The 11975-nt window shown below is 38.8% G+C and overlaps 1 protein-coding gene across 1 annotated transcript in view; it reads left to right on the top strand.

Annotated features, from left to right (window-relative positions):
* LOC103397827 (histone-lysine N-methyltransferase NSD3-like) overlaps positions 1 to 9596 on the top strand; it is a 21518-nt gene extending 11922 nt beyond the window's left edge. Inside the window, exons 17-26 of the mRNA XM_025053236.1 lie at positions 942 to 1098; positions 1819 to 2021; positions 2131 to 2243; positions 2334 to 2480; positions 2577 to 2699; positions 3526 to 3642; positions 3732 to 3873; positions 3979 to 4085; positions 4179 to 4383; positions 4862 to 9596. Coding sequence (XP_024909004.1) covers positions 942 to 1098; positions 1819 to 2021; positions 2131 to 2243; positions 2334 to 2480; positions 2577 to 2699; positions 3526 to 3642; positions 3732 to 3873; positions 3979 to 4085; positions 4179 to 4383; positions 4862 to 5115 — 1568 coding nt within the window. The 3' untranslated portion in view covers positions 5116 to 9596. The remainder of the gene's footprint in view (positions 1 to 941; positions 1099 to 1818; positions 2022 to 2130; positions 2244 to 2333; positions 2481 to 2576; positions 2700 to 3525; positions 3643 to 3731; positions 3874 to 3978; positions 4086 to 4178; positions 4384 to 4861) is intronic.
* Positions 9597 to 11975: the final 2379 nt, after the last annotated feature.

Consider the following 11975-nt stretch of genomic DNA (forward strand, 5'->3'; position numbering starts at 1 on the left):
TAAATGTAAAAAACAACAACAACTTTGAACTTTTAATCTTGGTTTTGACATGAGTAGAGCTGTTTGATGATAATCTGGTTCTGATAATCTGGATTAGATCAGATTGATTATGGAGGTTTTCTCTGCTGGAGGTGCACTGCTTCCCTGCTTCAGCACTCTGGGTGTGAATATAATTTGAAAAGCCTCCCTTTTATCCCTTCCTTGTCACTCCTACATTTTATTTTTGTACAATTTTTATTTTTTAAATATCTCCAAATTTGGCTTTTTAGTATTTTTTGCTTTGACCTGTCTTGGATGGAACACTACTCTACAAATATAATTCCATGCAAGATGGTCTGTGTGGAATGTGCAATGGGAATTTACAGGCATGCCTGCTTTTTCTGGATTTTTTTTTTTTTTTCTTTTTTGTTGCTAGCGTTCCACCCGTTGATAACCCTGATTTGGTGTTAACTTGCTGGCTCACTTGTTGTTGCGCTGCCGCATGTATTTTCACATAAGCTGGTCTTGGAACAGTCCTCTGAATCTGATTGCCAGACACGCTGTTACTGCCACAGTGACGGTCGTCGCTGTATGCCAGAGTCACATTTTCTGGCCGTCACTGGAGCCTGAAGGAAACATCTATCGGCCTTAGCTTGTCATCCCAGGCCAGATGTCACTCCTGGCAGAGATAGATTGAAGAGAACTTGCTGTGGTTCAGGAACTCTGACTCAGTGCTGTTCAGTCAGATCAGAGTTGACCTGTTTTTTTGTTTTTGTTTTGTTTGTTTTTTTAGGCCTGTCTGCAAAAAAGATTCAGAGTTTGTCCAGGTTTAAGATGCATCACTTAATCATTCACTCCTCCTCTCTTTGCATACCCATTCCTCACAATGCATGCACTTACACACACACACACACGCTCACACACACCAACACACACACATGTTTACATCTTTCCAAATGTAGGAGGCAAGTTGCTGTGCTGCGACTCATGCCCAGCGTCCTTCCACCCGGAGTGTTTGGAGATGGAGATGCGGGACAGCCCGTGGTCCTGCAGTGACTGCAGGGCCGGAAAGAAGCCTCACTACAAACAAATTGTCTGGGTCAAACTGGGCAACTACAGGTATGCAGAGAGCACCGACTTTCGGGGGGACGGGAATTTCAAATTTTGTTTTTGAGTATCTTTTAATAATGTTGACTGTTATTTCTGGTTCTGATTTTGGCTTCATAAACAGATGAAGGGCAAAAAAAAAAAAAATTCAGCTTCAAATTAGTTATTTGTACACAGGTGACATTTTTAATGCTTTTCAGATGTTCACTTATTTTTCACACTTGCATTTAATGAAAAATAGAAATACATTTGTCTTTATTTTGCGTAAAATTGTATCAATTAAGGGAAATGTATTCATTAAGAAAGCATATCACTTAGCATACCACCCATTTTTGAGTACTTGAGTCTTTTTTGAGATTTTCCTGCAGGTAAAATGTTTTTACAAAACTGAAACTGTCATTTAACTTTCATCAAACTGTGCAAAAACATGTCTACTGCTCTGTATCAGCCCTCAGTTTTCCCCTCAGGCATCTTTCCCTTCGTTCTGAAGGTTCAGTGTTTGGTAGTCACTCACTGGTGAACAGTGTTTGACATTGAACGGCAGCAGAGATGTTGCTTTTTGTGTATCTTTCAAATATGTATAATTTATGCCCAAGTGAAGTCAGTAGCATAATACTTTTAATAATATCTATAATTTAAAAGTTCTCAAATCAACATCCATTTCCTTTTTTTGTTTATTATTATTATTATTATTTCCATTGTTTTAACATTTCACGACTTATTCCGCTGCAGGTGGTGGCCGGCTGAAATCTGCAACCCTCGTCTGGTTCCATCCAACATCCAGAGCCTTCGTCATGACATCGGAGACTTCCCCGTCTTCTTCTTTGGTTCCCATGATTACTACTGGATCAACCAGGGCCGCGTGTTCCCTTACGTGGAGAACGACAGGAACTTTGTCACTGGTCAGATCAACATTAACAAAACCTTCAAGAAAGGTGACTGACTTCTCTTTAGTGTTTTGAGTTTCATCGTAATGATTTTTTTGGAAGGTATTTTTCTGATGCCCCCATGTGGCATTTTTTTAAAAATTTTTTTTTTATTTAGCTCTAGAAGAAGCAGCGCGGAGATTTCAGGAGCTTAAAGCCCAAAGAGAAAGCAGGGAGGCTCTGGAGCAAGAACGCAACTCACGTAAACCTCCACCCTACAAGTTTATCAAGGTACTGACCATGAAGTTTCTTAGTTCAGTTCAAATCAACCAAGTACTGTGAACCCAGCAGCCACATAACCACAAATGTGTTTTGTCCCAGTCAAACAAACCAGTGGGGAAAGTACAGGTTCACGTGGCCGACTTGTCAGAAATCCCACGATGCAACTGCAAACCGACGGACGATCACCCGTGCAGCCTGGACTCACAGTGTCTTAACCGTGTGCTGCAGTACGAGTGTCACCCTCAGGTTTGTTTCTAGTTCTAGATGATTTTATTCTATCATTATTTCTCGTTAACCTAAGTTCCAATCATGACCATTGTTTGGTTTTGTTGCTGTTACCAGGTGTGCCCAGCAGGGGAGAGCTGTGAAAACCAGTGTTTCTCTAAGAGGCAGTACGCAGAGACAGAGGTGGTGAAGACAGACGGTCGAGGGTGGGGACTCAGGACGAACCAGGCTCTCAGAAAGGTGTGTCTCTGTTCTTACCTTAGTAAAGAAGATCAGATCTTGATTTAATAGAAGTTAAAGAATATTAAGTCTGTATTATATTATATAAAGTAATACCTCAAGATATGAGCTTAATTCGTTGCAGGACCGAGCTCGTAACTTGAGGTGCTTGTTTCTTGAATCATTTTTTTTCCCCCATAAGAAATAAGAGAAAACAAAATCTGTTCCATCACTGTAAAAAAATTCCCTCATTAGTGCTAATAACAATGGGGAAAAAAATCATGTTTTTAATTGCTATAAAGACATGCACACTCAAAAGGAAGGGAGGAAGGGAAGCGTATCTCAAAATTTCACTTGTATCTCAAAGCAAAAATTTGCTCGAATGCTTTCTCGTATGTCTCGGAATAATAATAATAATAAGTAGATCAGGATCTACCAGTAGATCTCAAAGGGAGTGCTGGTGGATCCTGAGAAATTTCATTTAAAGAAACAAAAAAAAATTAAAACTGATAGATTTAATTCTGTTTTAAGACGCTAATCACTAGGGCTAAAGTAAGGACAATAGAAGTATTGAGTCAGACGGTATTGTGCCATAGAACTACAGCCATTTAATCAAAGTAGTAAATATATATTTATAGTTTTCAATGTAGATAGATCACTTTACCCCGGTCATTTCAAAAGTAGCTCCCAAACCGAAAAAGTGTGGACACATCTGCTGTGTACATATTAATAAAGCATGTGTTACTGACTCTTCAGGCAGGGCTGGATCTCACTGGACGACTGCACCGACAAGTTTCCAGTTCTTTCGTTTCCTTAACGTCAACAAACTGTTGTTGGGATTTTTCAGGGTGACTTTGTGACAGAGTACGTGGGAGAGTTGATAGACGCAGAGGAGTGTCAGCAGCGAATCAAACATGCCCATGAAAACCACATGTCCGACTTCTACATGCTCACCCTGACCAAGGTACGATCAGCACGTCTGACTCTTTTTATACCACACACGTAGTTAAATTGTCTTTCTAACGTGGACTTTCTAACCACACTTCTATGCAGGACCGTGTGATAGACGCCGGTCCAAAGGGAAACTCCGCTCGCTTCATGAATCACAGCTGCAGCCCAAACTGTGAAACTCAGAAGTGGACCGTGAACGGTGACGTCCACATTGGACTCTTTGCTCTTTGTGACATCGAGGCTGGTGAGTTCATACATCAGATCCATGTCACGTTCGTACGAGCACATCTATGTCCATATGCTGAAAGGAGTCATTGACCGACTTTAATGAACGATCTCTGTCCTGCAGGCACAGAGCTGACGTTCAACTACAACCTGTACTGTGTGGGCAACAGGCGGACGTCCTGTCACTGTGGATCTGACAACTGCTCTGGATTTCTTGGGGTGCAGCCAGTGGTGAGGATTTTATTTCCATTTTTATGTCTCTTGAAACCTTTGAAAGGCTTTTCAGCCTCAGTTTGTTTAAAGGATTTTAAACTTGTTCTGTAGAGTGCTGTGGTTCTAGAGAAAGAAGAGAAAGCCAGGAACGCCAAGCTGAAGCCGAAGAAGCGGAAGCTGAGACTGGAGGGTAAACACGTACACGAGTACTTCTGCTACTGCTGCGGAGAAGGAGGGGAGCTGGTCATGTGCGACAGGAAGGACTGTCTGAAGGCTTACCACCTTCTGTGTCTCAACCTCACAAAGCCGCCATACGGTAAAGAAAAAATTAGTAACTATATTATACCTAACATTATATCTTATATTCTTAAAAATAGTTAGACTTGTATCTCTTTGAAAAGGCTGCAGAAGCAGAAGTGGTCCTGTGGTGTCCCTCAAGGTTCTGTTTTTGGACCTTTTTTTCTTTTCCCTCCCCTTCAGTATAAAAAACTTGTTAAAAATGAAATAATTTAAATTAATGTCATTAAATCTGTGTAAAAAAAAAAAAAAAAAAATTATAACATTTTCTTTTAATGTCGGTTTCAGTGTAGCGCCTGCCTCGGAAACAGAGAGCAGAGGGTCCTGGGTTAGATTCCCAGAGGGACCACATGCTTGGCGCCTGCAGGAGGCAGCCTGTTAGCCTTGTTTGTTATATTGCTTTAAGTCCTTTTTTCCATAGCAGTTTCATGCATTACTTTTCCATCGTCCTTGAACATTTTACTGATCTTAACGTTGGTCCTTCCTCCCGCTAACAGGGCGTTGGGAATGTCCGTGGCACGACTGTACCGTCTGTGGTGCTCCGGCTTCATCCTTCTGCAATTTCTGCCCTCGGTCCTTCTGCCAAGTTCACGAGGCAGGCGCCCTCACATCCTCCTCCCTGGAAGGCCGTCCCTGTTGCTCCAGCCACGACCCCCTCAGTCCTCTGGGCTCCACCCAGATACAGCACTCTGCACCGAGCCCCATCGGAGTCGAAACGGAGCCTGAGACGGGTGAACCGGCTGCGGAGTGACTCTGCAGCTTGCTCAATACCTCATTCCCTGCAGTGTGTGCTGGTGTAGCCCGACCCCCGCTGCCCCTCTCCCCCCTGGGCCTCAGTCCACCGTTGATCCAAGACAGTGTACTACTGAAGGGAATCTAGTGCTCTGTGACCAGTGTGGTGGCTGCTGATCAGCACTAAAAGACCCCGACTGAAGTGTCGACACCAAGTGACCAGGCATAACTGTGTGCCATTTCCCTCCTCTCTTGCCATAAAGCACTATCACTAGATTTTTTTTTTGTTTGTTTTCTTACACTTTCCCAGCATCCATCACAAGACTCAGACTTTTTTTTCTCAGCTGAGGAAAATCTCTTTTGTGTTGTCACATCGTCTGTCACCTGCACTGGGGAAAGGATTGTCATGTGGGAGTGGAGGGAATCGTACGGCTGAACTTCTCCTCCACTGCTGCTTCTCGTTTTGTGTTTACCTGCTGTAAGTGCTGACCAGCGTCTCTAAAAAAGCCAGGATGGCTTCATGGAATTGAACCTTTTTTGGGCTAGAATCTCTCCGCTTCACGATCTGTCAGAAAATCTCTTTCTCCGACTTCAGGAGGGGGAAGAGAAGAAAGGGGGAGGGTGGGAGGATGAGGGCCAGGGAATCGACTGTTTTTTGTGCAATTCTTTTAAGGACCACACTACATTCCAACCTTCTTTAAACATAATTTTAATATACTTCTCAGTATAGATGAATATAATTATATACAGTATATATGTTTGTTAATGTTTACAGACAGATTCTCTCACTTCATCTCAGTGAGTGGTGTATTATGTTTGTTTGTTTAGGTGTTGAACATTACACAGACCTGTGAAAATAGTCCTATTAAGGTGAACTATAATGGTATATAGTGTAATGGTATGACATTACAGACGTACTTGTGTTCTTCATATCAACAGACTCATCCAGTGTGTACATAATTGGCTCATGATATTGTGAAGTACTTAAAGAGCAGAAGTGTCTGCCTGTTCCTGGATGAAGAAAACACACAGATTTAAAAAAAAAAAAAAAAAAAAAAGTATTTTTTCCCCTCGCCTCTCTAACAGAAATGGTGTTTTCACATTTCCACCAAAACGATCTACAGTGATTTGTATCCTAGATGGAGGAGCCCAGCCTTTGTGACCACTGGTGCTGTTTTAAAGTATTGTGAACCAGCCTTAAGTTCAGTTGTGGCTGTAGCGTCTACTGCCCAGATGCAGTCTCTTTCAGTTATGCTGTTTACTGTGACCACGTTTGATGCTTAACTTCCTACTTTTTATTTTATTTTTTTTTTTCATTCTTTAGGTTGGTTTTGGTCTTGCCAAACTTTTCTGAAAAGCACTTTCTCACAGCTTGTCGCTCGATAATTTAGATGGGTCAATGTATATTAAAAGAACATAAGACAAGTGTTTAAAAATGGATACCTCTTCCTCTTCTTCTAAACTGTGTTCCATTGTTATTTCCTCTCATCACAAAAGTGGTGATTGCCGAGGCATCCTTTTGGTGGCCTGAAATTTTTTCTTTCTTTCATTATGTTAAAAAAAAAAAAAACAATCTCCCCCCCGAAATGACTGCCAATCTGGCTTCATACTAAAAAGCAAAAAGTCTTTAGTGTCCTCCAGAGACACTTGATTCCACCTGGAATCCACCTTCAAGGCTGGGCTTTATATACAGATGTAGTTTGGTGTAATGTACAAACTTCTGTACAGTGTTTTTAATCACTCATCTGTCATTGTTTTGTATTTATTGCACCACATTTTATTCTGATTTCATTTTTCAAACACCAGTAGAGTACTTTGTCTCATTCTCGCTACCATAGTAAAAAAAAAAAAAAGACTATTTAAAAAAAAAAACAAAACAAAAAAACAAAACACACAGAGCTTTTACATATTATACCTGTATCTAGTTGTTTTCTTAAGTTCGGTGTAATGATTCCACATTCAGTGACAGCTACTTCTCATCTGGCTCTGTCATGACACTGTAAATGGTGTTTTATAAAATAGCAGTTCAGTATTTAAATGTCAGACCTGGACATTGTTGGTCACCATAGAATGAAGCTTACTTCCTGTTATGTCTCAGCCCTTTTGCCTGTGATGTTTTTCTGTTTACGGAAGTGCTTTTTTTTTCGTTCTTTAAACTCCCACAGTGAGTGGGTGTGTAAATCCAAACAACAGGGTTTAACGTTTTTCAAATCAATGTAGAAGTTCATTGTCTCTCTGAGTTCATGCATGCAGATTTTTTTTTTTTTTTTTTGTGTTAACACATGCTGATGATAGAGCTGTTTTATTGGGAAGCCATTGATCTTTAATTTAAAAAAGTAATGGTACAATAGGTTAGAATATATTAAAATTGTAAAAAAGATTTCACCTTGCTAGGCTCCCCTTCCGTAGCTCCATGTCCCTAAAAGGGCCTCACCCCCATATTGGCAACTAACCTGCATTAAATGTCAGTTTCTTTCAGACTCGAAGGTATGATAGATAAATGTGGGCAGACTATTATTGTACAATAAAACAAAAACTCAACACTCTTACCATTAGAAATGCATTAGCCCGTCTGTCGTTTAGACCAGTGTTTGCCCTTTTTTTTCTGAGGACCCATATTTTAAAAGTCACAAACCTTTGCGACAAGTCAATAGATGGTATTGCTAAACTCTTGGAAAACATGACGCAAGACAACCCAAGAAAAAAAAACGCTCTTGCCACCCACCTGAGGGTCGTGACCCTCCCTTTGAGAAACAATGGTTCAATAATTTTTTTTCTTTTTCAGCGTCCAACCTGCACAGTTGTACTGGGCTTAAATTCTATGTAGAACACAGTATGACCTCCATATACTCATGTACAGGTGTAGCTCTGCCTTGACATGTTTGGACAGCAAACTGTCTTTTACATATAGGTTGACTGATCACAGCTGGTTGGAACATGTCCCAGTATCATCAGGAAACACTTTCCATTGAAACATGTCATGGTAAACCTACCACTCTGTGTGTCAATAAGAAACCCATGGGTGTTGTATTTAGTCAAACATTTTTGAAGTATTACGTTTTTTCAAATTATAGACAAAAATACAGAAATGTAGTTGGACGATTGTTTAAAAAGACTGAACTCAGATTGGCTCAATTTTTAATTTTTTTTTTTATAAATTCTGTACATGTTTTTTTGCACACATTTATTGCATTTATATTTTCAAAGTTTTCTACTTATTTTTAGTATTAGCACCTTGCATATAGATATGTATGTATTTTTATTTTAGACATTAAACAATTTTGTTTTTGGTATTTTCCTGGGAGTTAAAACAGATCCCACCGATTTTTCCAAGTTAAGTGCATTTTCCAATGTTGGCCAATCTACTTTATTTCTGTTTTTTTTTTTTTAATCAATCAATGGATAAAAAGACATTTTTACTTTAAGTTTAACTCAACTTGAATTTTCTATCCAAGTAATTGAATGGAGTATTTTCATTTTTGCAGAGGACTCAAATATTAGATCTTTCCGGCTGCAGGCGTTCATGATTCTTGTGTTTGTGGGAAGATTTAATCAAAAGAAAATTGTATTAACATTTATGATGGGTTTGTATTTCTATTTTTATGGGACATTTCACTGCAGATACCGGTTATTTACGTTGCCTTTTTCGAGCATTTGTCTTGTACATCCATAGAATGTTGTATCGACATAATGTGACAAGAACACGCCCTTGATTTGCCGCCACTGATCACCTGAGCGACTTACTTTGTGCCAATTTAACCTTTTCTGCCCCCTTCAGGTGACAAAGCATCAAGTGAGTTTGTCAGAAACTTTGATGTACGTGTTCTGTTTCTTTGTTCTCAGAATAGTTCCCATAACTGTTGATTTGATTTTTTTTTTTTTTAAATCATGCTTGTTATTATTTATAGAAATCATCTTTGTTACGTTTTTGGTGAGTACTGCGCATTTTAAAGTCGAAACATTCTTGTATGTTAAAGACATTTTCTTTCCTTGTGTCTTTATTTGTGCAATGTTGCCCAAAAGTCAATTTTTCTTTGTTTGTTTTGTTGAAATGTTGTCAATGCAGAACTAGTGTTGGAATAGATGAATGAAAAGCACCAGAAGCACTCATTATTTCCTTCTTTTTGTAGTGGAATTGCTTACAGTAACTAACTGGGTTCATATCTCTCTCGTGTTGTTGCTTAAAGTAAAACATGGATGAACACAAGATATCATGAAGATTACTGTTCAACCTGTGTTACTACATAATGCATATTGTTGAGAAACTTGTAAATAGTTTGCATTGAACTTGCATAGAATCATGTTACTGTGGCGTGCTCTTTTTTGCTTGTACAATTTTGCTTCTAAATGTGTGTGACAGTTGAGACGACACTCTTTTTGTACATGACTTTGTCTTTTTATTTGAGAATATTGATTCTGTCCTTTTTTCATTCTGAAGTTGAGTTTGAAGAGTTCAGACATGCCTGAAGTTTGACTTTAATAAAGCTGTACTCTGTCTCAGTGAAACTTTTTCACTTCATATGGTTTATTTTTAACACAAAAAAACCCAAGATATTTATCAAATTACGTTTGAAAAAACTGTTGTTTTAAGTGTCAGATAATATTAAAATGCAAAGTGGGAAAAAATCCTTAAAATAAATAAAATCCTAATAAATATATAAAGTAAATGTCTGGAAGTGAAGTTTCCAGATCCAATAGACTGCGAGTTTGCAGATCATGTGACCAAAGCTGAACTGATTTATTGTAATGACAAGCATGAAATAACTTGAAAATGATAAATTGACAACTACGGTAGTCACGTACTGTAGTTGTTATCAGTACTAAAATTGAAGGGAGACATCGGTGACATCATCTCCTCCGGGATTTATTCTTTGCTTTTGTACCTTTTTGTGAATGTATCGTCATGTGAATTGTACTATTATGACGCTGAAAGCAGCTGGATCACAGGAGTCTGGCCTTAGTTTCAGCAACAGAACCTTCTGTAGTTGTAGCTTGTCTCGCAAAGCACATTGATAGACAATCATACCAGGACTTCAGTTATGGTATGTCAAGGGTTTGTATCCCACACACTAATCACTGTCTGTTATCAGACAAAAGACCGCTGGTCTTCATTGTTTTCATGACACTCAATGTGTCATCATTAGTTGCATGGTTTCACTGGTGTACAATTAACAAGGAAAAATGGTGGTTCTGTTGAACAATTGTTGATCCCAACTTGTATTTACAGAAGCTGAACCGTTTGATTGAATTTGGAACTGAACATTACAGAAAGTCTGCATTAGTACTAATGCTAATTGTTTTCCAGCAGCAGCAATGAAGCTAAAAGGGGGTTCTCACAACTGACTGAAGATCTGAGGGACAATTGATCTGAAGCAGAGACACTGCACCACCTGACCACCGTCTCTTCATCGCTACACTTTAACCAAGAGTTGATCTGAAAGATTCTGTTCACTGAAAACATCGTACAAGCCGACTGTGTCGAACAGTTTGCTACTAAATCTGATTCTCAACCCAAACTAAATCATACGTGTTCATCATCGGCTGACTTTACCATTCTAAACTTCTATAAAATCAAGGTTTAAAAACCATAAGTTAGGATTAAAAAAAACGTATAAGAGCAGCCATTAGCATCAGTACCAGGTGTCCACATTAGTCCCTTTAATGTCTGCTATTCAGCCCACAGAAATGTGTCAATACAATTTTAAAAAATGTAATGTTGACTTAAGTTTTCTCTTATCTCCATCTACCAGGTTAATTTCCTACTAAAGACTTGTTGTCTGCCCTTTGGTGGTGTTTAGACAAGGTGTTGGGAGACCTCCCAGCAGAGGATTTTGTCCTCTGCAAAACAATGTGCGCTACTTGATACATGTTGTCAAAATGTATGATTATGCTGGTATTATCTGGTAGGATTACAGGTGAAATTGCATGTTTAGGTTCCTAAATACACTGTAAAAAAATCTGCTGTTTTTAAAGTACCGGCAGCCGTGGTTGCCAAAATTGCCGTAAAATTACAGTAAAACAGTTTTTTCATTTACGGTAAAAAAATGTTTGTATTTCAGTATTTTACTTTAAGTTCTATTATGTGAAAAATACATTGTTTTAATTTAAAATTGACATGGGAATATTTTTATAAAATACACATAAACTGCAGTAAAAACTTAGAAACACTCTACTTACAAACTGTAACAGTTTGAAAAAGCCAGCGATTATTTTCTTCTTTTTACACTCAACCTTGGTGCCTCTGTAGATGAGAGTTAGATAAGAGTTAGAGGAGATAAGAGTTAGAACAAAATTAGTTTTGTTTCTTTTTAAAATGATTGCAGTGAGCAAAATGAGTGGACAGATTTAATAGGTACACAACCTTAACAACAAAATATCTGCAGTGTATATCATATCAAACGTACCCATCATCCCTCAACAGGTCCACTCATGGTTGGTAAGGTCAGCGTCAAGACTCTGGGATTGACCAAGAACACTTTTTTACTCTTCTTCCAGGATTTATTGAAAAGAAACACCTTTAAAAGAGAGAGAGAGTTTACTCAGTATTACTGCATGCAGGGTATGCTAGGAACTATTTGGAATTCTAATAATGATGAAGAATTAAATTTTTACCGTTGGAGGAACTCAAGTGCGGCCTGCAGTTTTACCAGGTAGTGTATGTTGAAGCAGTAGTAACTGCCAAACATCAGGCAGATGTGAAGAAAGTGATGTGGTTGTTGACAACCTCTCAGTCAAAGCTCAATATAAATGTCTCAGCACCAATGCAGGAGGACCCTAGGAATAAAAAAATAATAAACAAAATTAAATGAAATGACAACAGCTTCAATATCAGCATAACTAGAAATTCAATGGTACTCACTGGCGTTCACAAAGTGAGAC

Source organism: Cynoglossus semilaevis, chromosome Z, assembly GCF_000523025.1.
Source record: "Cynoglossus semilaevis isolate Cse_v1.0 chromosome Z, Cse_v1.0, whole genome shotgun sequence".
Taxonomy (NCBI): Eukaryota; Metazoa; Chordata; class Actinopteri; order Pleuronectiformes; family Cynoglossidae; genus Cynoglossus; species Cynoglossus semilaevis.